Raw genomic sequence first — 26,449 nt, forward strand, 5'->3', positions numbered from 1 at the left:
CAGATTGTGGGCATGAGCCATCACACCCGGCCTAGAATGTTTTCATTACCCCAAAAGAAACCTGTGTCTAGCAGCAGTCACTCCATTTCCCCCCTGCTCCTTCAGAGACCTTAATCACTACTCTACTTTCTATCTCTATGGGTTGGCTTATTCTGGACATTTCCTGTAAATGGAATCATACAATATGTAATCTTTTTGTGTCTAGTTTTTTTCACTTAGCATGATTTTTCTTTTTTCTTTTCCTTTCGAGACAGGGCCTCGCTCTGTCGCTCAGGCTGGAGTGCAGTAGAGCGATTTTGGCTCACTGCAGCCTCGACCTCCTGGGTTCAAGAGATTCTCCCACCTCTGGCTCCCGAGTAGCTGAGATTACAGGCATGCGCCACCACATCCAGCTACTTTTTGTATTTTTATTTATTTATTTATTGTATTTTTAGTAGAGACAGGGTTTGTCATGTTGGCCAGGCTGGTCTCGAACTTCTGACCTCAGGTGATCCGCCCGCCTTGGCCTCCTGAAGTGCTGGGATTACAGGCATGAGCCACCGGGCCCAGCCACATCATGTTTTCAAGGTTCATCCATGTTGCAATATGTATCAGTACTTCATTCCTTTTTTGGTCTAATAATATTCCACTGCATAGAGAGACCACACTTCCTTTAACCATTTCTCAGATAATGGACATTTGGGTTGTTTTTACTTTTTGGCTATTATGAATAATGCTGCTAAGAACCATAAGCATGTACGTTTTTCTGTGGACCTAGGTTTTCATTTCTCTTGGGTACACACCTAGGAGTGGAATTGCTGGGTCTTATGGTAACTCTGTATGTTTTAACATTTTTGAAGAATTGTCAGACATTTTCATAGCAGCTGCACCATTTTACATTCTCACCATTCATGTGTGAAGATTCCAAATTCTCCACATCTTCACCATCTATTTTCTTTCTTTTTAATGTTACCCATCCTTGTAGGCGCACAGTGGTATCCATGGATTTGATTTGCATTTCCCTGATAGTTAGTGATGTTGAGCATCTTTTCATGTGCTTATTATCTCTGGCGATAGACCTGCCAGGCCTTTTCTAATGATGGACAACCATGGCTTTGTACCCCAATAACATTTTTATTGAGTTTCTTTGTGTCTAGATCATTAGGAAAATTAATTAATACTTTCTCTTCCAATGAAGTTCAGCTGCGTCCTGCATCGTGAATGAAAGGCTTTCTGTGCATTTTTCCAAAAAAGAAAACCTAGGACTATTCTGGATAAGAAGTTACATTACAATATCTGAGCAGCACTTGAAGCAAGAGAAATACATACTCGGATGCATTATTTCAGTTTAAGGAAGTGGCCTGGCGCGCACTCTCTCTCTCTCCCTGTCTTTTAATCTAATATAGCACAACTGTCGAAGCAAATCTATAAGCAACAGAATAGTCTTAGGTCCTCATGAAGAGCGAATTGACTTTTTCATGTTTAAAATATTAAATACCGGTTAAGTTAGAGGTGAGATTAAAAATTGTAGGAAAATCGGCTGGGCCCGGTGGCTAATCCCAGCACATTGGAAGGCCAAGGTGGACGGCTCACCTGAGGCCAGGAGTTCGAGACCAGCCTGGCCAACACAGTGAAAACCAGTCTCTACTAAAACTAGAAAAAATTAGCAGGGCGTGGTGGCGGGCGCCCGAAGTACCAGCTACTTGGGAGGCAGAGGCAGGAGAATCCTTTGAACCCGGAGGGGGGGTTGCAGTGAGCAGAGATCACGCCATTCTACTCCAGCCTGGGCAAGAGCAAGACCCTGTCAAAAATAAAAAATAAAAAAGGTGTAGGAAAATAAACTGTCATCCAGTATAGCTGAATAAATCGATACCTTAATTACAACCTCAGTTTCTCTGTCCAAAGGCAATTCCAATTGCTCGCGCAAATTCTTTCATTGTGCTACGATTTTGGTTATTTTGAATACAGCCTTTCAAAGAGCTCTTGGGATTTGAGAGCCCTTGGTTTTCTAAGTGTTTTCAATAAGGCTTGTTTTTAAAGGCCGCGTCCTAGCAAGTGCAGCTGCCGCTCCTTACCGGACCCACGAGTGAGGAGCCCCGAGGTCATCACCGAGCGTGAACGCGGGAACATCTGGGAAGGAAATCTGAGGCCCTGCTCTGACGGTCATAACAAAAGCCTTCGAGCCAACCGGCGTGTTCAAATCACCACGGCCCTTGCCGCGCTCTCCTCCCCGGAAACTTGACCACCTAGCCCAGAAAGCCGCAGCAGCTTCCTCAGGGGACGCTGTCTCCCACTTCAAACACCCTACCGAGAAAGCGGCTGCGGAGGGCACCTCCCGCCACGCCCAGGTCCGCAGGTCTCCGCTCGGGGCGGAAAAGAATCCTCCCCCTGCACCCGCAGCCAGGAGGAAACGCCAGAGGCCCCGCCCCATCCCTGTCGCTTCATTGGCTCTGGTGACCGGCCCCCCGAAAGCCGGATTCCTATTGGCCACCTTGGCCGCCGCTCTGAGCTTTTACCAGGGCCCGTGGCGAGCGTGAACACGCCCCTTACGTCCGGACGCTCGGTCGCCTCCAGAGGCGCCGTAATCGCCGCCCAGAGGGAAGGAGGTCGGCAGTGCGAAGAGCTGCTATGGTGCTGAGTTTCCTGGTAGAGCCGGCCGAGCCGAGGCGGTCGCGGCCATGAAGGTGAGGGGCCGGTGGAGCCGGACAGACTCTCCTCGCCAATCCTATCCAGCCAGGGCACCTGAAGCGCCTCCTTTCTTTCCGCCTTAGCGGTTACCTAGTCGGCATCTCGGAGAGCTGCGCTGAGGGGGGTCGCCCGCCCGGCTTCAGGGGCCCCAACCGGCCCAGGGCAGGCTCCCGGACCCTCTTGAGCTCCTCCAGTGCCACCCCCGTCAGCGACCCGAGCGGTGGGGAGAAGCCGGGCGCCCCCAGTGTTCGCGCCGGGTGGGCCTCTCTCTGCGCCGGGCCCTGTGCGCCTCCTCGGGGGCCTGAGGCAGAGCCACCAGGGCTCGCCTCAGCCTTGGTCCCTTGGCGCGCGGCGTGCCCTCTCCCGCCGCGAGTCCTTGAGCTAACCCAAGTGCTGGGGACATCGTGGGACCGAGGAGAACAGGAGGGGTGCAGGGGGTGGTGAGGCCGGGGCCAGGTTAACGGGTTAGAGAACTCTCAGGGCGGGGATGCCACCCGGAAGGGGTGCTTCTTAGGCTGCACGTCGGGGCCGCGACCTAGAGAAGGCTGGATGTGCCTCCATCGCCGCTAGGTAAACGCAGCAAGGAATTTGGCAGCTTGAGTTCTCCAAGGTGGGAGTGAGAGCGTGGGAGCATTACTGATGAGAAGTTGAAGAAAAGGGAGAAAGGGAGCGGGGGTTCCGGCCTACTTCTGAGAGATGATTCTCAACCCGATCGCTGAGAGTTCTGAAGAGCTCTGTGAACAGTAGTCAGCTCAGGTATTGATTCATTTGCCGAACTCAAACCAAGTGGGATGAGTCATAAGGCGATGATAACTTTCAGACCTAGACGATTTCGTTAATCTCAGTGCAGAGGTGTGCTGGGGGTGGGTCATCTAGCAGGTGAGCTGCTAGATTAACGCTATCTCCATAAAGCGTCGAAGATTTACAATGGAAGATTGAAAAGGAGTGTCGACTGGTCACAGAAATTCAGCATATATTTTGTTGAACGTTTTCTGTGCGTTAGCCAAGAGTGAGACATGGTGAGGAGAAGTAATTCAAAATACAGTCCCACCCCTTGGGAAGGAGTTTACCATTCAAAAGAAGAGTTATTTGCAAGTAATCATATTACAAGGGAGACGGCTATAGGTATCAAAAAAAAAAAAAAAAAAAAAAAGCGGAGGCAAAACCCTTAGGAGCAAGAAAGGATACTTCTGGCTACAGAAAGCAAGGAATATTTTTGCAATAGGTAACTTTGGAACTGTGCCTTGAAGTACAAGGATATTGTAAAAGCTTATTTTTAACTTTCCAGTTTAGTTATAAAATATTATTCCAGCTTGAAATATCTATTAAAATATCTAGAAAGTAGCTTTATTTCCTGAAAACCAGCCTCTGCCGTGTTAAGATCCAAAAACAAAGCAGGGATCTTTAATGCCTCGAAGAATGTCAGTATCTTTATTAATACTAAATTTGGGGCCCATTAAGGAACTAACTATCCAAGGAAAGAATTAGGGACAAGTCCAGTGTTGAAATTTTTAAACAAGTTCTTTGAAAACAGACGTGGTTTTTGAATTGAAGTGGAAGGTATTACTTTCCAAGTTGAAATTTTAGAAACAAAGTTGGGTGGCAATTGAAACTGTAGAAAAGATATGTATTTTCAGAAGCAAAATACAGACCTGAATAGACATCAGCCTGTGCAAGATGACAGTTATAAATGATGCTTTTGTTTTCGTGAAACTGGGTTTACACCATTTAGGATTTGGGCTGTTAAATGTTTATTATTTAACTTAATGTTGATTTATATTGAAATTGTTTAATTGTGAGTATGCTCATCTGTAGATTTCTGGGCAGAGACTGATTCCTGATGTCATGGAATGCTAACATGTGAATGTTCATGTAAGGAAATACTTCTTTCTGTGGAATTAAAATTACATTAAAAGCTAAGCAAGTATATCTGGCCGGGCGCAGTGGCTCATGCCTGTAATCCCAGCACTTCGGGAGGCCGAGGCAGGCGGATTACTTGAGATCAGGAGTTCGAGACCAGCTTGGCCAACATAGCAAAACCCTGTCTCTATTAAAAATTATTTTAAAAAGAAAAAAAGGAAAAAAAAAGTTAAGCAGTTAAAAACAAAAAAAGCTAAGCAATTATATAGATAAGTACATGTTCACTCAAACCTAGAGCAGCTGGTTTTAGTGTATGTGTGGAATGGGTATTTACTTTCTCCCTTTGGTGTTATGGTTTGGTTTGGTTTGGTTTGGTTTAGAAACTGATGTTTTGAAATAGGTCTTACCTCTCAGACTCAAGTAACTTTTTAACCTTACAATCACATCCAATCAATTTCCCATAAGGGATAAAAAAAAAAAAATCCAAATTGGTGCTCTGTGTTAATTTGATTTAATCCTTTTTCCCATTTTTCCTTATTTATATTGATCTCACCGTTAATTGTGCTAATCTCATTTGTTCTTCCAAGCTCAAAATGAGCTATCAAGGAGAAAGTAATCTACTGAATGTAATTCCTTTTCCTTTTTTTTTTCTCTGAAAGGTGGGGGAGTGGTGCTAAGGATCAAGTATACTGTTAAAAAAAGAAAACAAAAATCCAAGCATGAGGAAGGTAACATTTATATCTATAGCACACATTATTGTAATAATCTATCAGTTTGACCAATGTCTTGTCTAAAAGTATTACGTTTTAGAGTTCATCATCTGTTTTTGCAACCTGCTTAATGTCCAAATGGTATGAGAGAAATAATTTAGGATGTAGAATTTCTTCCTTTGTGGTATATGGTCGGATATTTGGTCACTAAGAAAGAGTTAGGTCCCTGCATATTGTATTTCAGTTGAAGCAGCAGTTTTGATAAGAAATCCTTTCACATTCTAAGGAACATATGTTTCTCAAATGACTCTAAATAGGATAAAGAGGCCGGGCGCAGTGGCTCACGCCTGTAATCCCAGCACTTTGGGAGGCCGAGGCAGGCAGATCACAAGGTCAGGAGATGGAGACCATCCTGGCTAACATGGTGAAACCCTGTCTCTACTAAAAATACAAAAAATTAGCCAGGCGTGGTGGCGGGCGCCTGTAGTCCCAGCTCCTGGGGAGTCTGAGGCAGGAGAATGGCGTGAACCCAGGAGGCGGAGCTTGCAGTGAGCCAAGATGACGCTACTGTACTCCAGCCTGGGCGACAGAGTGAGACTCTGTCTCAAAAAAAAAAAAAAAAAAAAAAGGATAAAGATTTGCTTTGTCAGCTGTTTTTCCTGCTTTGCTTTAAGTTATGTAGGAAAGTTTAACCTAACCAAGGATTAAACTGTAAAACTGATTATTTTATATCACTGTTGCTAAGATTTAATACATCTTTTTCCTGTCGTTTAACACAGAACATTGAGTTTTAGCAAACTTAAGGTTGTCCAGAGTTTAAAACAAACCCTGAACATACAGTGGGTGAGTTCTCTGAGGAAGCTTTCACTGGTGGAAGAACTGTATCCCTCCTTGGTCCTTGTAGATTCATGTAGCATCCGAGACAATTATTTTTGAATTTAAAACTTCTAGGTTCATCCTTAAAATAACTATGTAAATAACATATTTAACTTAGAGTTATGGCAAGCAAGGTAGACTCTTATGAGAAGAATCTATGGCATTATTATTACATTGCTATTTACCTAGTTTAATAAAAAGTGAATGACGTAGATCATTTAGTTTTCTGTTTCTTTCTTTTTTTTTTTTGAGACGGAGTCTCACTCTGTCTTCAGGCTGGAATGTAGTGACACGATCTCAGCTCACTGCAACATCTGCCTCCCAGGTTCAAGCAGTTCTCCTGCCTCAGCTTCCTGAGTAGCTGCCACGCCCGGCTAATTTATTTATTTATTTATTGTTTTGTATTTTAGTAGAGATGGGGTGTCACCATGTTGCCCAGGCTGGTCTAAAACTCCTGAACTCAGGCAGTCCGCCTGCCTCGGCCTCCTAAACTGCTAGGATTACAGGCTTGAGCCACCATACCCGGCCTAGTTTTCTGTTTTCATACTCATAAACTTTCTTTTTCCTTCTCTCCCCCAAAAAAAAAAAATTTTTTTTTTGAGATGGAGTCTCTGTTGCCCAGGCTGGAGTGCAATGGCACCATTTTGGTTCACTGCATCCTCCACCTCCCACATTCAAATGATTCTCCTGCCTCAGCCTCCTGTGTAGCTGGGACTACAGGCACGCACCACCATACCCAGCTAATTTTTTTTGGTATTTTTAGTAGAGACCGGGTTTCACCATCTTGGCTAGGCTGGTCTCAAACTCCTGACCTCAAGTGATCCCACCCGTCTCAGCCTCCTACAGTGCTGGGATTAGAGGTGTGAGCCACTGCGCCTAGCCTGTCATTTAATTTTTATGGAAACCACCATAGCTCTTCTGATTTTTCGTTCCAGTCTGGCTGGTTGGTACTATATTTAATGGAATCATTAAAAGGGATCACATCCTGATGTAGTTTAGGATTGAAAATTTGTAGCCGGGCGCGGTGGCTCAAGCCTGTAATCCCAGCACTTTGGGAGGCCGAGACGGGCGGATCATGAGGTCAGGAGATCGAGACCATCCTGGCTAACCCGGTGAAACCCCGTCTCTACTAAAAAATACAGAAAACTAGCCGGGCGAGGTGGCGGGCGCCTGTAGTCCCAGCTACTCGGGAGGCTGAGGCAGGAGAATGGCGTGAACCTGGGAGGCGGAGCTTGCAGTGAGCTGAGATCCGGCCACTGCACTCCAGCCCGGGCGACAGAGCGAGACTCCGTCTCAAAAAAAAAAAAAAAAAAAAAATTTGTGGTAAACTTGTGAATTCTTTAAATTGAGCATTTTGAAGTATTTTCTCCCCACAGGGATTCTGAAAGCATATTAGATTATACACACACAGAAGCAAAGACAGCTGAACCTTGAGGCCATTTGAAAATCCTGGCACTGTGCCAGAAATGAGCTGGGCTACTGCTCTTACAAAGAAACAGAACACCTTTCCTCTTGTTTTTGTTGACTGTAATGATGTTTCATGGGCTTATATTATTTGAATCTGACTGAGGAACCCGAGAGAGTCCTTATAACCTTATTGGCCAGAAACTGTCATTCCTACTCTTATGCAGATTATTTAGGTTTGTATTCTTCCCCCTCCCATTTGCTTCCTCCCCTTGGCTCCTACAGAGGAGAGGGGGCTTCTAATTCATTTTTGGGAAAGGAACAGTATGGGAGAAACACTGTCAGTCTCTGCTACTGGAGGAAAAAGGGGGACTTGAATATTGAGGAGTTTCAGGGAAGGAACTGACATGCTTGGCTCAGTACTTTCTGGGACCTTCTCACATCTGTCTTCCTGTAGTGAAGATGGAATTCTGGTCTCCACTCAACTAGGTGGTAAGCTGCTCTTGGTCAGCTGTATATTATCCAGACTTGTTGGCTGCAGAGCTAAGGTCCTGTTCTCCAGTTGATGCTATCAGTAAAGCCAAACATTTTAACTTCTATTTGTCTTATTTCTTCTTTTTTTTTTTTTTTTGAGACCAGGGTCTTGCTCTGTCACCTAGGCTGGAGTGCAGTGGTACAGTCTTTGCTTACTGCAACCTCTGCCTCCCAGGTTCAAGCAATTCTCCTGCCTTACCCTTCCGAGTAGCTGGGATTACAGGCATACACCACCATGCCTGGCTAGTTTTTGTATTTTTAGTAGAGACGGGGTTTCACCATGTTGACCAGGCTGGTCTGGAACTCCTGACTTCAGATGATCATCCTGCCTCAGCCTCCCAAAGTGCTGGATTACAGGCGTGAGCCACTGTACCCAGCCTCTGTCTTATTTCTTAATTAGCTCCAAGTTGGATGTGGAAAAAAGGTACTGTTACTGGCTCCCTAAAATCTTGGTGCACTGTCTTTGAAGAAAAGAGAACTGGCATTGGATACGAGAATGACAGGAGGATATCTAGGTGTCTGAGGCAGTCCAAGGCAGGTTTTAGAATGTAATTTCTTGTTATGAGATGTGTAAGGTTTTTTTTTTTGTTTTTTTTTTTGAGACGGAGTCTTGCTCTGTCACCAGGCTAGAGTGCTATGGTGCGATCTCGGCTCATTGCAACCTCCAACTCCCTGGTTCAAGGGATTCTCCTGCCTCCGCCTCCCAAGTAGCTGGGATTACAGGCATGCACTACCATGCCCAGCTAATTTTTATATTTTTAGTGGAGATGGGGTTTCACTATGTTGGCCAGGATGGTCTTGATTTCCTGACCTCGTGATCACCCATCTTGGCCTCCCAAAGTGCTGGGATTACAGGCGTGAGCCACCATGCCCGGCCGGGATGTGTAAGTTTTTGTTTTTGGTTTTTTTTTTTTGAGATAGAGTCTTGCTCAGTCACCCAGGATGGAGTACAGTGGCGTCATCTCAGCTCACTGCAACCTCCACCTCCCAGTTCAAATGATTCTCGTGCCTCAACCTGCCAAGTGGCTGGGACTACAGGTGCCCACCACCATGCCCGACTGACTTTTTGTATTTCAGTAGAGATGGTGTTTCACCATGTTGCCCACACTGGTCTTGAACTCCTGAGCTCAGGCAGTCCGCCCACTTCAGCCTCCCAAAGTGCTAGGATTACAGGCGTGAGCCACCGTGCCCTGCTAGGTGTAAGTTTTTAATATGATACCTGGTTTTTAACTGATAGAAGCCAGGCAGACCATGGTCCTATGGCTGTTCTACTGAGAGCTGCTTTGGCTTAAGAGAGTGGGTAGGAAAGGGATTAGACTATCAAGAACAAGTCATTTATTTTTAGTAATCATTAATGGCTAGAAAATAAACTCCCGACACAGGTAAATTCTCTGAGCTTGGAGTTTTGTGCCAGGCATAGGCAGACAGTTGCCTCATTCTCTTATTCTCTGTGTTGTTTTAAACTACATTCATGGTCAAGAGAGGAAATTTAGCTGTCTTCACAGATTAGTGTTCTTTTTTTAAAATACAATTTCAACTTTTAGATTTGGGGGTACATGTACAGATTTGTTACATGGGTATACTGAGTGATGCCAAAGTTTGGGTTACAATTGGTCCCGTCAGCAGGTAGTGAACACAGTACCCAATAGTTTTTCACCCCTTGTTCCCTTCCTCCCTCCCTCCCCTTTCCCCAGATTATTGTTCTTTCTAACCTGTTAGAAAAAGGGTTATACTTCTTAAATACCACTTGGATTCATGTGGTATAACCCATGGAGTTTTGCTGCCAACTAAGTTCCCCAAGTAGCTCATGGAAGCCCAGATCATGGCTTGCATTTTCAAAGTTCCAGGCTTTTCAGAGATCTGGCTTTGGGCTTTATTCATGGAGGAATAACTGTAGGATTTTTTCCCCCAATGAACAAATAATGGATGATGACCCTTCCATAAAGAAGACACCACTTTGGAATTGAGGCCAGTGAATCGACTGCAAATTCAGAAGCCAAAGGGGTATGCCTAGTGTACTGTCAGAAGCCAAAGGTGGGGGTATGCCTAGTATACAACTCAGTGAACTGACTGCAAATTCGGAAGCCCAAGGGCTCCACCTAGTATGCTGTCTTTCTAGGAATTGGGTTTGCTCAAAATCTAGGAGGAAATGGAGTGGTTTGTAGAAGATGCTTCAGTCTTACTATCAATATGGAAGCAATGAGTGAATAAAAGAAAAATAAAGGAATACAGGCTAATTTAACTGGAGGAAGATCTTGAAGTATAGGGAAGACAGAAATGGAACAGGAAAGAACATGAACTTAGGTCTCTAAAGCTTTTAAAAGGAGGGTGCAGAAGGGGGATCCTTGTTGGTTATGACCCTATTGGACACGGTAACAGGGTTCCAAGGAAATATAATAGAGGCAGAGTGTGAAGAGCTCAGAAAATAGATTGGCGTATGTTCTCCCCATCCCTTGTCCCCCTCTCCACTGTAAGAGCTCAGATTCAATAAACTCTTGGCGAAATGGTCTCTTAAATAGTTCTCCAACTGCTTTTATTGGTTCCGTCAAGACATAAGAGAAAATATAGGCCAAGCATGGTAGCTCATGCCCGTAATCCCAGTGATTTGGGAGGCTGAAACAGAAGGATCCCTTGAGCCCTGGAGTTTGAGATCAGCCTGGGCAGCATATCAAGACCCCATCTCTAAAAAAATAAAAATAAATGGCTGGGTGCGGTGGCTCACACCTGTAATCCCAACACTTTGGGAGGCCAAGGCAGGCGGATCACCTGAGGTCAGGAGTTCGAGACCAGCCTGACCAGCATGGTGAAACCTCGTCTCTACTAAAAATACAAAAAATTACCAGGGTGTGGTGTCGGGCACTTGTAATCACAGCTATTCGGGAGGCTGAGGCACGAGAATCACTTACACCCAAGAGGCAGAGGTTGCAGTGAACTGAGATCGTACCACTGCACTCCAGCCTGGGTAACAAGAGTGAAACTCTCTCAAAAACAAACAAACAAACAAATAAATAAATAAATAAAAACTAGAAAATGTGGACAGATTTAAGGGGGAAAGATTAATCAGTATAGGACACTTCAAGCACTATTAGGTGAATGTCAGGGTGACAGTTGAAGGTAGAGATGCCTTTGCCCTGAGGGGACATGCGGAATAAATTTCTGAAATTTATGAGAAAGTACAAGAAGATGAAACATACTAAAGGAGAACCAGGTAGATGAAGTCCAAGCTTGGAAGGATTTATCTTTTGGATGGATTCTTCAACCTGGAGGTGAAGAAGGACAAAAATATTTTGAACAATGGGTGCTTTTGATAGACCCAGAAATCACTGACTTTCTCCTAATATTGGGAGATTTCACACAAGAAAACATGCAGAGGAGTTAAGGTGGGAAATAAAAGTTTGGGCCCAAAAGCAAAGAGCAAATAAAATCAAGGCGAGCACCAAAGTCCAGTAAAAGTTACAGGCCAATATGTTGTAAAAAGGAAAGGGATTCATTGAAGAATCAGATTAGATTGTTAACAACTCAGCTGACCCTTTTTTTTTGAGGGGGGGAGATGGAGTCTTGCTCGGTTGCCCAGGCTAGAGTGCAATGGTGCAGTGGTGTGATCTCTGCTCACTGCAACCTCCAGCTCCCAGGTTCAAACAATTCTCCTGCCTCAGCCTCTCGAGTAGCTTGGACCACAGGCGTGCATCACCACGCCCGGCTAATTTTTGTATTTTTAGTAGAGACAGGGTTTTACCCAGTTGGCCAGGCTGGTCTCAAACTCCTGACCTCAGGTGACGTGCCAACCTTGGCCTCCCAAACTGCTAGGATTATAGGCATGAACTACAACGCCCGGCCAAAACTTAGCTGACCCTTTCTTAAAGGATTGGGTAAAACCAAAGTGGGATGTGAAATACTACATATCCCACAACAGAAAAACATGTAGACAGCTCTTGGGGAGCATGTGGCTGAGGCATTAGTCCCAGAACTCTAGGGCCACGGGCTTCCAAAGTAACCACAGCCCTTTCCACTCAGGAATTTGTGGAGGGTGATGTTCCAGCTGAAACAGTATAGGCAGGAAGAAGACATCTTCCCTTTGACTGAGCAGGTCTTAAGCTTTTAACCTGGCCTGTATATCAGAATTACCCAGGGAGTTTTCAAAAAAGTTCTGGTGCCCAGGCTGTACCACAGACCAGTGAAATCAAAATCTCTGGGGCTGGGACCCCAGGCATCAGTATTTTTAAAGACTTGCCTGGTGAGTCCAACGTGCAGCCGAGGCTGAAAAGCACTCTCTTAAGGGCAGTTTCACAACCCTAGACAAGCCCTTAGCAAGAGGTACAGCAGCTACCAAGGTACAGGACTAAAACACCCCTTCCAACGAAGGGCAGCGGGGGCAGTGTTTCCTAGCACCTCAGTGCTGAAATGAATGTAAAGAAATTCTGTTCATTTCAGCACTGGGATGCCAGGAAACATGGGACTTAAAGGGGAGATGGAAATTAAGATTTTCAAATATGCTGGATGGGGCCGGGCACAGTGGCTCATGCCTGTAATCCCAGCACTTTGGGAGGCTGAGGCGGGGGGATCACGAGGTCAGGAGTTGAGAGCAGCCTAACCAACATGGTGAAACCCCGTCTCTATTAAAAATACAAAAATTAGCTGGGTGTGGTGGTGTGTGCCTGTAATCTTGGCTACTCGGGAGGCTGAAACGGGAGAATCACTTGAACCCGGGAAGCAGAGGTTGCAGTGAGCCGAGATTGTGCCACTGCACTCCAGCCTGGGCAACAGAGCAAGACTCTGTCTCTTTAAAAAAAAAAAAAAAAAAAAAAAAAAAGCTGGATGGGAAAGAAAAATATTTCAAATAAACTAGTGACAGGGGCTTCCCCTGCTTCAAATTTCTGAACTTTCCAGAAAGCTGGAGTGTTGCAAATGCTCCTCTCAGAGAGAATAACTGTAAGTGGATTTGCTAAGGTTATTCTCTCATTGGGAGATCATGCTTTCATTGGAAGATTTTGCCCAAATTTAAGTTCACAGATCCTAATGAGGGTGCAACCTGAATTTTTCAGGATTGCTTCTTTCCTTTCTATTTCTGTAGTATTTGGCTGACAATAGTTAATATGTATCTGAGTTGTACCAAATATTGGGTTATAGCATCATTTTTGCCTGGGATACTTTGGAGGTTGACTTGGGCTTTTTTGTTTATTTGTTTTTGAGACAGAGTCTCACTCTGTCACCCGGGCTGGAATGTGGTGGTGTAAGCATAGCTCACCATAGCTTTGACCTTCCAGGCTCAAGCGATCCTTTTGCCTCAGCCTCCGAGTAGCTGGGACCACAGGCACATGCCACCACACCTGGCTAATTGTATTTTCTGTAGAGATAGAGTCTCCCTGTTGTTGCCCAGCTGGTCTTGACCTGGCCTCAAACAATCCTCCCACCTTGGCCACCTAAAGTGCTGGGATTACAGGTGTGAGCCACTATTCCTGGGCTGTTTTAAATTTTTATTTTATAATAAGTGGCTGAATTAAGTGTTTTTCTTCATTTTCTTTCTGGGGAACCAAGAGGAAATTCCCTTCCTTGTATAGAAACATGAGGAATGGGACAAAATTGTCCCCCTCCAAAATTGGTATCTACACAGGGAATCCATCTGTTTTCCCAAAATAAGTCCTTCTATTCCCTTTACCAGAGCTGTGTAGTTGGAAAAAAAAAAAATTTCAGCCTAGAATGTTAATGCTCATACTCACTAACATGGTTTGAAAAATTGTATCCTTCCCTAATTCATTGTAAAACTATCCCTGATAAAAAGGTCATAATTTCTGAGAGTGCTGCTTTTAAAAGAGAGTGTCATTTGAGATTTTTGGTCTTCTTTACCAAAAAACACATTTTGAACTTTCTAAGTAGCATGTAAAATTTTAATAATGTTACACTGCCTGTGAAGAGATAATAGAAATTTTTTACACAGTTATTTGTCAGTCACAGGACGGTAGAAAGAGGAGCAGGAGAAAGATAAGTTTTTGTCCATGAGGAACTTTCACTATAGTCCAGGAGGCAACATCAGACATGAATTAGAAGGGGATACAAGCTGAGAGAGCTGTTGGTTTCGTAGCTACATTAGTAGGAAGCTAAAGCTTTGCAAAACTGCACTTCTATTAACTCCTGGAATGAAGCGAAGCTTATCCTGGGAGTATTTTCTGCAGTTGAAGTATTTTTTTCCCCAAAAAATGTAACATGCAAACTGAATGTTTTAAAACAAAGTTTTTCCGGTTGTTTTAAGAGTGCATACTCTAAAGAACTGTGGATGAATCCTTTACTTAAAAGAACACTAACTTTATTATTATTAATTTTTTTTGAGATGGAGTCTTGCTCTGTCACCCAGGCTGGAGTACAGTGGCGCGATCTTAGCTCATGGCAAGGTCCGCCCCCCGGGTTCACACCATTCTCCTGCCTCAGCCTCCCGAGTAGCTGGGACTACAGGCGCCCACCACCACGCCTCGTTAATTTTTTATATTTTTAGTAGAGACGGGGTTTCACCCTATTAGCCAGGATGGTCTTGATCTCCTGACCTCATGATCTGCCTGCCTCAGCCTCCCAAAGTGCTGGGATTACAGGCGTGAGCCACCGTGCCTGGCCCACTAATTTTTGTATTTTTAGTAGAGAAGGGGGCTTCACTATGTTGGCCAGACTGCTCTTGAACTCCTGACCTCATGATCCACTCGCCTTGGCCTCCCAAAGTGCTGGGATTACAGGCATGCGCCACTGCGCACAGCTTTATCTGACTTTTAAAGGCATCACTATTTCTTGAGAATTATAGGGTGTGAAGATTTATAATATTGAAATCCTTGGCTTTGATACTTCAGACTGAACCTTGTGTTGTGGTTTGTTCTTTACAGTACAACATTACTTCTGGGTAATAGCAGAAACAGCCTTTATCCTTCTTTTGCATTCCAAATTGCCTTTTGCCTTTTAAGGTTGAGGGCTTTTTATTTGGTTTTTGTTTTAAGAGCTTGCTGGACAAACAGTAAATGTTTGACAGAATCAGATAATAAAATAAATGGAACTGTATTATTATGTGCTGCCATTTTAAATAATACCTCAGCTATCTCGACTTCCATTACCTATCACATTATCTAGATTCTAGAATATGCTTAAGAATTAGGACAAGGAGCAAAAGCCTATTCGTTCTAAACACTGTAGCTTTTATTTTAAGCATGGGAAAATGCCTTTGGCCCTCACTGAAAATTTATTCTTTTATATATACTTGTAACAACTGTGGTTATCAGGTTTCTGAGACTGCAGTTAAAAAAGAGACAGGTTACTCTGGGCAGGTATAGTGATAGCCATGGTGGCTCAGAGAGAGGGAAGAGACAAGCAAAAAACCATAGCAAGCAATACATTAGTTCTGGGCCATTTAGTGGAGTGGCAAATAGCCCTTACGCCTTGGAAGGTCATCATGTTTATCAAGTCATTAAAAATCATGTTTAGTATCTTCAGTTTGAAAAGGTAGAATAAAAAGTACTTTCCTGTTGTTGCTGTTTTTTTTGTTTTGTTTTTTTATTTTGAGACAGACTCTCACTCTGTCGCCCAGCCTGGAGTGCAGTGGAGTGATCTTGGATCACGACAATCTCTGCCTCCCAAATTCAAGCCATTCTTGTGCCTTTGGCCCTCGTTGAAAGCTAGGAGGCTGGGCACGGTGGCTCATGCCTGTAATTCCAGCACTTTGGGAGGCCGAGGTGGGTGGATCACCTGAGGTCAGGAGTTCGAGACCAGCCATGGTCAACATGGTGAAGCCCCATGTTGTCTACCAAAAATACAAAAAATTAGCTGGACATGGCAGGTGCCTGTAATCCCAGTTACTCGGGAGGCTGAGGCAGGAGAATCGCTTGATCCTGGGAGGTGGAGGTTGCAGTTAACCGAGATCGTGCCATTGCACTCCGGTCTGGGCAACAAGAGCGAAGTTCTGTCTCAAAAAAAAAAAAAAGAAAAAAAAAGAATTTGGAAAGTAGAGAAAATTTCAGAGAAAATAAATTACACATAATACATTAAAATCTATTCTGGTTTGTCTACAACTTCAGGTAAAAAAATAAATAAAATCTAGAGAGTTTCAGTTGGTGTTTTGATGTTTTCCTAGTCATTTAAAAAAATTATTTACATATCCCATAGTATATTATACTCAGTTACAAATGCAAAAACAGAGGTTTAAGGAAATGAAGTAATTTAAATTTATAGGCCTGGCATAGTGGCTCACACCTGTAATCCCAGCACTTTAGGAGGCCGAGGTGGGCGGATCACTTGAGGCCAGGCATTTGAGAACAGCCTGGACAACATGGTGAAACCCCATCTCTACTAAAAATAAATTAGCCGAGTGTGTGGCGTGTGCCTGTAATCCTAGCTACTCGGGAGGCTGAGGCAGGAGAATTGCTTGAACCCAGGAGGCGCAGGTTGCAGTGAGCTGAGATCGTGCCACTGCACTCCAGCCTGGGTGACAGAGCGAGACCCTGTTTTTAAATAAATAAACAAATTGATGTTATTTCTGTTAAATAATAGCTGAGAAAATCTGCCTTAGACTGTAGAACTGTGGTGTCTAGTGCAGTGGCCACCAGCCTAATGTTGCCAGGTAAAATACAGCATGCCTGGAAAATTTGAATTTCAGATGAAAAATGAAGAATTTTAAGTATATGCATATCCCAAATATAGCAGAGGACAGACTTTTATCCAGTCTTTTTTTTTTTTTTTTTTAAACGTGCATGTGTACATGTATCTGTTTTGGGTGGGTATGTAGGTTTTTTGTTTTATAAGATTTGGATCATGTTCTCTTTTCCTTTTGTTTAACAAGAGATCATGGGTATTGGCAATGCCAGATATTCTTTGGAAATAGCAGAAAATTAGTTCTTTCCAAATGGCTTGAAATTTCAGTGCCCAGAAGAATATAGTAATCTCAAAGTTATTGAGGGCACACTTACCTCTCCAGAATAGTATTCCCTGAGGATCCCAGAGAGCCCAGATTCCACTTAGCTTTAAACTGTGGGATTTGTGTTCCTTTTCAGGCGGGTGCCACGTCTATGTGGGCTTCGTGCTGTGGGCTGCTGAATGAAGTCATGGGAACTGGAGCTGTCAGAGGCCAGCAGTCAGGATTTGCAGGAGCCACTGGTCCATTCAGATTTACACCAAACCCTGAGTTTTCCACCTACCCACCAGCAGCTACAGAAGGGCCCAACATAGTTTGTAAAGCCTGTGGACTTTCATTTTCAGTCTTTAGAAAGAAGGTGAGTTGGATGAAATGTTACATAACAAGACACATGGGTCAGAATTCTTGATTGTAGGTTATTTTGAATAGCTAGTGAATTTTCATTTCTGTTTGTAAAAATATCAAAAGCTTAGTTCCATTAGCCATTTTCCATCTAGAAAAGTACTTAATTTGGAGGGATTATATTACCGCTCAAGTTTTCTGACTAGACATGTCTCATGTTCAGGCATCCTTTCTCCTGAACTTTGACCTGTTTGTGTCATTTTATTCTCCATGATGATGTTTATTTCCTAAAGCAATACATTTATTAGTCTGTAGTTTTGTTCACAAATGATTTACTGTAACTGTGATTCAGATTCAAGTTTCAAAAAAGTATCCCTACCTTAACTTTCAAATGAAGAAATGAATGCAATAAATTAACTACTCTTTAGAGATTCAACATAAAATACTTAGCTAACAGTTATTTTCACTAAGATAGTCATTCAGAGAACCTCATATTGGTAGGCCTCCTTGTTCTCTTTGATCATTAGTTTAGTCTTTTGAAATACTTAAGGAAAAACAAATGTTAGCTTGTGGGAACAATGCACTGAGCGGAAACAACCACATCTTAATGCCCTCTTAAGCTTCTGCAGTGGCATGGCTTTGTGATTAGGCTGTGTAGTTTACCGATCACTGTATTAGTGGGTCCTGTATTTTCTTGGATTGACCTTGAGAGATCAGTTGCCTTTCTCTTTCCCTCTCAGGTTGTGTTATGCTTTTTGTCTTCTGCTCTTAAATGGGGAAATTGTTCATGTAGGAAAAGACCAGGAAGTGTGATTATGCTTTCTGCTCTATGTGGTTCAAGCTCTGTTTTGTTAATTACATGTTTATACCAAGGGGTGGAAAGGTTTTAATTCATTAACACAAGAGTGTGTTTTTCTTAAAGTCCTATATTAGAACTTCTGTGAATTCAGACTGCCTTGGCATTGAATTATTTTGATTTTCATGGCTTTTGGAACATGAAAATGCCTGTGGAAATAGTCTGGTGCCATTGGGGACTTTGCTAAGAACTAAAATTAAACTTTAATAGAAGGCAGAAAGAAAACTCATGTTTTCATAATGGTTTATATTTTGCTATCATCAAATGCTTTTCTTTCTTCAGCATGTTTGCTGTGACTGCAAGAAGGATTTTTGCTCCGTTTGTTCAGTTTTACAAGAAAATCTCCGTAGATGTTCTACTTGTCACTTATTACAAGAGACAGCATTTCAGCGCCCTCAGTTAATGCGACTGAAGGTGAAGGACCTGCGGCAGTATCTCATTCTGAGAAATATACCCATAGATACCTGTCGTGAGAAGGAAGACTTGGTGGATCTAGTGCTGTGCCATCATGGACTAGGCTCTGAGGACGACATGGACACAAGCAGTCTGAATTCTTCAAGGTCCCAGACTTCTAGCTTTTTTACACGTTCGTTTTTTTCAAACTATACCGCCCCCTCTGCTACTATGTCTTCGTTTCAGGGAGAGCTTATGGATGGAGACCAGACGTCCAGATCTGGAGTGCCGGCACAGGTACGAGGGAGTAACTAATGACACCCAGGGCCCGGCACGCTTACTCTTGGCCATATATGGTGGGGCCTTTAGTGCTTGACAACTTCTGATAAACTTCAAGTCATGTGCTGGAGTGGACCTTCTACACCCAGCTGAACTCTACACTTAAAGGCTGTCCTATGTATAGTGTCTGCTGAGGTGCTAGGTGGCTCCAAAGTCTGCTGTCTGAAGGGTTCCAAAATAGCTCATCAGTCTCTTGGCCTTAGTTACCTTAGTTTCTCTATCTTATACAGTTAGACACTAACTGTTGAAGAAATGGCTGTGAAAAAGCAGCACATACACATGTGTGGTGTTGTGTGTTAGTACAGATGTTTCAGTGACCACAGAAAACAATCAGTAGTGTCAGTTAGCCTCATGCCCATTTGCCTTGCTACGGTGAAACTGTTCTAATTTAGTTAATGAAAGAGCCATCTGAATTAGTGAAAAAATGTAGCTATTTACTGATTGTAATTAATAATATTGTCCCAATGAGGTTCTTGGGCATCCTGACTGAATAACATGTAAGGGCTTGTAATTAATATTTACTTGTATGTGAGTGATTCTAAACTGCTGAAAGAAATGTTTTGAACAAATTTTTTCTCATTTAATTTTCTTTTCTAAGAAGGGGGTTATTAAAAGTAGAAGAAAGCTGGATGAGGTGGTGTGAGCCTGCAATCTGATACTTGGGAGGCTGAGGCAGGAGGATTGCTTTAGTTCAGGAGTATGAGGCTACAGGTGTACCATGATCACAACTGTGAATAGCCACTGTACCCCCAGCCTGGGCAACATAGCAAGACTTTTTTTTTTTTTTGAGACAGAGTCTCACTCTGTTGCCCAGGCTGGAGTGAAGTGGCGAGATCTCAGTTCACTGCAACCTCCATCCCACTGGGTTCAAGTGATTCTCCTGCCTCAGTCTTCCGAGTAGCTAGGATTACACACAGTTAATTTTTGTATTTTTAGTAGAGATGGGGTTTCACCATATTGGTCAGGCTGGTCTCGAACTCCTGACCTCAGGTGATCTACCTGCCTTGGCCTAAGTGCTAAGATTACAGGCATGAGCCAACCGCATCTGGCCAAGAGTGTCTTTTAATTAGTAAATGAATAAATGCAGAGGGAAATTTGGTCTAACTGCCTTCTAGATATAGTCCTGTGTCCTCTAATAATGTTTTGGTCAATGATAGACCACATACCCAGCAGTGGTCCTGTAAGATTATAATACCATATTTTTATTTCACCTTTTTTGTGTTTAGATATGTTTAGATGCACAAATACTTATTACTGTGTTATAGCTGCCTACAGTATTCAGTACACTAACGTGATGTATGGCTTTGTAGCTGGCCATGCCCTATAGCCTAGGTATGTAGCAGGCTGTGCCATCTAGGTTTGTGGAAGTACACTGTGATGTTTGCACAATGACAAAATCGCCTAGGGACACATTTCCCAGAATGTCTCCTAGTCGTCAAGCAACACATACTGTAATCGTCAATTAGATAAGTCTAAGCGGGGAGTTTTATTATTGTCCCAAATGGGAATTGGCATATTTATGCTGCAAACATAAGGCATACCTGACTTACGTACTCCTTTTGGGTATACACCACCATTTGGGTGGTGTGGATTGCTGGATGCTACAATATGGTACCTGGGAATCAGTGGGGTGGAATATATACACACACACACACATATGTATATATATACACATATATGTATATATACACACATATATATACACACATACTTTTTTTTTTTTTTGAGACAGAGTCTTATTCTGTCACCCAGGCTGGAGTGCAGTGGCACAGTGTTGGCTCACTGCAAGCTCCACCTCCCAGGTTCAGGCCATTCTCCTGCCTCAGCCTGCCAAGGAGCTGGGACTACAGGTACATGCCACCATGCCCAGCTAATGTTTGTATTTTTTTTTTTTTTTAGTAGAGACAGGGTTTCACCATATTGGCCAGGCTGGTCTTGAACTTCTGACCTTGTGATCCACCCGCCTCAGCCTCCCAAAGTGCTGGGATTACAGGCATGAGCTGGGGTGGAATGTTTGAAATTGGGAACTGACCTAGCTTATTGTAGAGCTATTGTCAAAATATAGTCAAAAGAAAATATGTGAAAGAAGGCACATAACCCAAACTGAAGAGATTTGTTTTTTCTAAAGCATTCTGATTGAGAAATTTTAAAAACTAGAATTAGCCTCAGCTATCAGTGAAGTCTAGAAAGCCTTCATTGGAATTAGATTGTCTTAAGTACGCTGTGTTAGGACTGAGATCTTTAAAATCAGATGCCCCTGATGCTTGGGCTGACCTGTCAAGAGCTTTAGCTTTTTTCTGTCTGCATCTTATAGGCTCCAGTTAAACTAGCCATTTACAGGTGCTTTGATAATGACACAGTGCCGTCGCATATCCTTAATGGCTTTGGCATTCCATTATGGGACCTTCCTGAGAGAGTCAATACTTTGGTTAGATTTTATAACTTTACACACACACACAGGAATTTGTGTTTTGAGCTAACTTTATGGAAGGTAGGTTCTTCATGCAATTTTGTAAGACCCAACTCTTGGGTCGGGCGCGGTGGCTGACGCCTGTAATCCCAGCACTTTGGGAGGCTAAGGCGGGTGGATCACAAGGTCAGGAGATCAAGACCATCGTGGCTAACACGGTGAAACCCTCTCTCTACTAAAAATACAAAAAATTAGCCGGGCGTGGTGGTGCGCGCCTGTAGTCCCAGCTACTTGGAGGCTGAGGCAGGAGAATGGCATGAACCCGGGAGGCGGAGTTTGCAGTGAGCCGAGATCGCGCCACCGCACTCCAGCCTGGGCGACAAAGCAAGACTCCGTCTCAAAAAAAAAAAAAAAAAAAAAAAAAGACCCAACTCTTTGGAAGGTTCAGCAGCATTCAGAATCCAAAGATGTGGATTATGCTGGCTTTCTGGTCATCATGGGGAGCGTCGATGGCAAGGTTTTCTCTAGTGATAAATACGGATTGATTCCTGACCTAATGAGATACATTGTGTAAGTGTAGGTACAAAGTGAAATCACTTCAGCAAACACGGAAGATGATGATGACGACGATGAGGAGGAGGAGGAGGATGATGATGATGATGATGATGAAAACGTGGAGGATCGGGTGAGGCCACCTATAAAATTTGGTTTCCCTGACATGTCAACCTGACAGGAAGGGAGGGTACCCTGTGGACTTTCTCTAGATTAGAATAGGATGTTTCTTCTGGTTTGAATGTAGGACAGTATACTGAAACACTTCTAGGACTGCTGAGATGACTGGGAGAATATTCAGGGCCAGTGATGAGTTTAGAGTGAGGAGGGTCTGGACTTGTGGGACCAGGGCTAATGGATGCTCTGTGGTTTCAGAACCCCGGGCTCTCCAAGGAGAGAGCGAGAGCTTCGCTGTCTGACTTGTCAAGCCTTGATGATGTGGAAGGGATGAGCGTGCGCCAGCTGAAGGAAATTCTGGCTCGGAATTTTGTCAACTATTCTGGCTGTTGTGAAAAATGGGAACTGGTAGAGAAAGTAAACCGGTTATACAAAGAGAATGAAGAAAACCAAAAGTCCTGTAGGTTGATCTTTTCATTTTTTCCCTATAGTATTTTTCCTTAGGCTTTTAAAAACTGGGTTGTTTCTGTCACAATTAAGTCAAATTTATTTTTGAGAAAGCTGTGAACCATTTTACTGAGTATCAGTTAGTTACATGAGCCTGTTTATAGATCTGGAAAGTAGTAACTTCATTATGTGATGTTCATTGTGTCTGCGAGACCACCACTGCCAAGTGGGTTAGAAAATTACTCAATTTGGTTTTTCTTACTATAATTAACTATTTGTTAGAACCCTAATTAAATTCCTAGTCTCTGTAAAAATGCTTATTTTCTCACTAATGCCTTTGGCCGGCCAGTACCTTGGTTCTCTCAACTTTTAAATCTAACAGTAGGGGGAAAATTCCCTATAGCCCAGCTGTTACATAGTTCTTAGCATCAACTATTTGTAGATTTCTTTGTTTAAGTCACAAAAAGCTGAGGTTAAGAACTTCTCAACTAGGCTGGGTGTGGTGGCTCACACCTGTAATTCTAGGACTTTGGGAGGCTGAGGCGGGAGGATCACTTGAGCCCAGGAGTTTGAGACCAGCTTGGGCAACAGAGAGAGATCCCATCCCTACAAAAAAAACAAAACCAAAAAAACCTGATGTGGTGGCACCAACCTGTGGTCCCAGCTACTTGGGAGGCCGAGTGGGGAGGACTGCTTGAGCCTGCAGGGAGCCATAGTCATACCACTGCACTCCAGCCTAGGTGACGGAGCAAGACTGTCTCATAAACAAAACAAAACAGAACAAAAACTTCTGAACTATGTATTGATGAAATTTGGCACAGAAATTCTCCCTCAGCTGGTAACATGATCAAGCCCATGGAACATTTATGGACAAGAAAAAATAATTCAGTTGTATTTTATTTTTTTCTTTTTAATTGTAAAAAATAATATGTGTACTTCAATATTTTTAAATTGAGACAGGGTCTCACTATGTTGCCCAGACTAGTGCTGAACTAGGCAAGGGCTACCATGCCTAGCCCTCAGTGGTATTCAGACTAACAAATCTTATGTTCCTGTCTAGCTTCAACAGCCCTCCCATTATTAACTTTTATCATTTTGAGTTTTCTCTTTTAAAAGCTGGTTATAATACAGCATTTGTTGAGGAACACGTTTATGCCCAGAAGGTGCACAAAGTATTTTGGCAATCCTACTTCTAAGATGATGTCACAATGGTAGATGCAGGAATCTTCATCCTCAGAGCTTTCAGAAATCCTAGGCTACTGGCTGGGAAATGGTTTTCTGGCAGTGAGGGGAGAAGTCAGTTTACTTCATAAATGTAAACAACAACTATGTATAGTGTACAACGATAATGCCACTCCCACCCTTAAGTAGTTTGTGGTGTAGGATATAACATGGTTTTTATTATGATAGCATGTTTTCCAGTGTCCTTCTCCATTAACTCACTGTATAATCTAACCCTAGTTCAATCTCTGGCTTGGGTGGAACACACATTTTGTTTTGAGCACAGTTGGCATCTTTCCTAGCTTGACTGGCTCCAAGTCACTGATACCAAGATTGTTCCCATATCCCTGACAAGACGCTGGCTCCTCTGCTTTCCTAAGTTCTAAAGAGTGGGAAGGAACCCTCCACACAGAAGGGGAGACCAACGCCCACTCTGATTTCATCTTGAGTTGCCTAGTGCCTTCTCCATTGGCATATCTGCCATCTCATCCCATAGATCCTTTCTCCCCAGGTCCACACCAGTAGTCGTGGGCCATGAACTAAGACCCCAGATCACAAGAATCTCTTCCCATGAATGGCAGTAAAACACTTCTCTTAAATCTAGAGACTACTGACCTTTCAAGCTTGAATTCCTGTTCTGTTCCAACTATTCATGATTCCCTTCGATCTCCTCTGACCTGTAGAAAGGGAAGCACCCAAATCCATAGCCCTATGGCCACATCTCAGGCTGGGGTTAACTTTAACTTATTCGTAGTCTTTCTTATTCACAGACTATATTTTCTCAGATGTAAAGGTGGGCCAAGAGCCAGGACAGCCTATCTCTTTCAAGTTAGACTTCAGCAGGGCAAGGAACACGGGTGGCTTGAGATGATTCTAAGGCTAGGGAAGGAAGGATGCACAATTATTCCTAACTTTCCTATGGGGGCAACTAAGGCTCCTTTTCCTACTGAGATGAGGCTCCGGAGACTGTGATGTTCCCAGGGATACAAAGCTGGGGCAACTGAGTTAAATTCCAGTAGCATCCTGACTCCAAAGCCCATCTGCAGAAGACCAGCTGAGGGTTTCTTTTTCTAGTTACAGAAGTAATATATCCCTATCACAAACGTCTTGAATTAGACAAAGATAAAATAGAAATACATAACTAACATTTGTTGGGTACTTCAAGCATTTTATTCTTTACAAAACCCTGAGGTATAGCTTTTATCATTGCCTTTTCTAGTGGAGAGAACCAAAGTGCAGAGAAGTTGGGATCATTTCTTGTACAACACTGGGGTGGCATTGGGCCTGCAGTGGTCATTCAGCAGGTGGGTGCTCAGCTTTGGAAGGGGAGGGTGGCTAGCTGGCCAGCCATGCCCAAAGCCGAGGCTTTAGCTCTCTGTTGCCTTTCAGATGGTGAGCGGCTGCAGCTGCAGGATGAGGAAGACGACAGCCTGTGTCGCATCTGCATGGATGCCGTCATCGACTGTGTCCTGCTGGAGTGTGGGCACATGGTTACCTGCACCAAGTGTGGCAAGCGCATGAGTGAGTGTCCCATCTGCCGGCAGTATGTGGTGCGAGCCGTGCACGTGTTCAAGTCCTGAAACTGAGGCTCCCCTCACCAGGACAGTCACCCCCAAACTTGACCCCAAACATTTCAATGCACAGAAGGGACTGGAAAGCTACTGTTCAAAGGCTGAAGCTATTTTTAAACGTTATTTTCACTACTAAGTGGGGACAGAAAGATCCATCCTGAGTTGTGGAAACATTGGTCCATGCCGTGAGCCTGTCTGCCTGTGGACACGTGAGCTTCCGGGCTCAGCTGGGCTTTATCACACATCCCATGAACACTCATTGAAGTCAGCCTGTTTGTGCCATGTGGGCATCAGCCACTGTTGTCTTGGGAGGACACTTATCCTGTTCTCTTATTTCTCCTTCATCCTATTTTTAACTTAAACTGCTCAGATGTTTGAAACTTCTGTCCTCTTTGGATGAGATCAGTGTCCACAAGTGGCCGACATGGAACATGCTGAACAGTGGCTCCTCTGAATGTTCACTTTATTAGTCATGTATATTTTAAATGCTAACATTTGATGAATGTAAGGTTTCCACATTGTTGCTGTTTCTGCATTTAAACATAATTGGGAACAACTGACATTCTCTAGTCGACTGCCAGGGCCTTAGACTCCACATGTCCATTTTTGTTCAGGTATAGCTTTTTATAGCAAGGGCTGCATCTAGCTTCTTTTATTAGAAGTGTGTGCTAAATTCCTTATCAATGTGTAATCAGTTTACACTGTTTTGTATAGTGAAGGTGTATTTTCAGTGCTACCCGCTAGCTGATTTTAACTTTAGGAATAAAATTAGTTTTAAAAGCTTTTGTTTACATTGTCTTGGTCAGTTCCTAAATCAGAAGCGTACAGTATGAATGGGTATCTGCGCCCTGGCCTAGCACCCCTCTTCAGAAGAGATGGTGGGAGCACCTTCAAAGATGTCACATGGGGTGCAGTGGCTCACACCTTGTGAGGTTGAGGCTGGAGGAATGCTTGAGCTCACGAGTTCAAGACTAGCTTGGACAATATGGCAAAACCCTGTCTTTGGAAAAAATATGAAAAAATTAGCCAGGCATGGTAGCCCCAGCTACTCGGGAGGCTAAGGTGGGAGGATGGCTTGAGCCTTGGGTGTGGAAGTTACAGTGAGCCAAGATCACACCACTGAAATCCAGCCTGGGTAACAGAGCCAGACCTTGTCTCAAAACAAAGAAAGAAAAAAGAACAATGCCACATGAGCAACAGTGCTTACATTTCCTGCTTGCCTATCACTAAGGTTAACTGCTGATGTGCTTTTTCTTGTGTCCAGGTATTATG

The 26,449-nt window shown here is 43.5% G+C and overlaps 1 protein-coding gene and 1 long non-coding RNA gene across 3 annotated transcripts; one reads left to right on the forward strand and one right to left on the reverse strand.

The window, feature by feature from the left end:
- Positions 1–1,100: 1,100 nt before the first annotated feature.
- Positions 1,101–2,422, reverse strand: LOC140712805 (uncharacterized). The gene is made up of 2 exons (XR_012094608.1): positions 2,055–2,422; positions 1,101–1,780 (listed from the first exon to the last, which is right to left on the reverse strand). It is a non-coding gene; the product is annotated as an uncharacterized lncRNA (long non-coding RNA).
- Positions 2,423–2,527: 105 nt separating this feature from the next.
- RNF34 (ring finger protein 34) lies at positions 2,528–25,968 on the forward strand. Of its 2 annotated transcripts, XM_008004985.3 has the most exons (7): positions 2,528–2,663; positions 5,187–5,255; positions 17,069–17,287; positions 18,410–18,817; positions 21,850–21,954; positions 22,197–22,398; positions 24,996–25,968. In XM_008004985.3, exons 2-7 carry the CDS (start codon positions 5,247–5,249, stop codon positions 25,184–25,186), a joined length of 1,134 nt encoding a protein of 377 aa, XP_008003176.3. In that variant the 5' UTR covers positions 2,528–2,663; positions 5,187–5,246; the 3' UTR covers positions 25,187–25,968. The 2 variants fall into 2 exon arrangements, with proteins under 2 accessions (XP_008003176.3, XP_008003177.3); XM_008004986.3 differs by lacking the exon at positions 5,187–5,255 and having other exon boundaries at positions 2,540–2,663.
- The last annotated feature ends 481 nt before the right edge of the window (positions 25,969–26,449 follow it).

This window comes from Chlorocebus sabaeus, chromosome 11 (genome assembly GCF_047675955.1).
Source record: "Chlorocebus sabaeus isolate Y175 chromosome 11, mChlSab1.0.hap1, whole genome shotgun sequence".
Taxonomy (NCBI): domain Eukaryota; kingdom Metazoa; phylum Chordata; class Mammalia; order Primates; family Cercopithecidae; genus Chlorocebus; species Chlorocebus sabaeus.

Excerpts from the sequence above, each read along its gene's own strand:
- RNF34 (XM_008004985.3), top strand. Across the intron at positions 21,955-22,196 it reads ATGAAAACGTGGAGGATCGG|AACCCCGGGCTCTCCAAGGA; the intron begins GTGAGGCCACCT and ends CTGTGGTTTCAG. Across the intron at positions 22,399-24,995 it reads TGAAGAAAACCAAAAGTCCT|ATGGTGAGCGGCTGCAGCTG; the intron begins GTAGGTTGATCT and ends GTTGCCTTTCAG.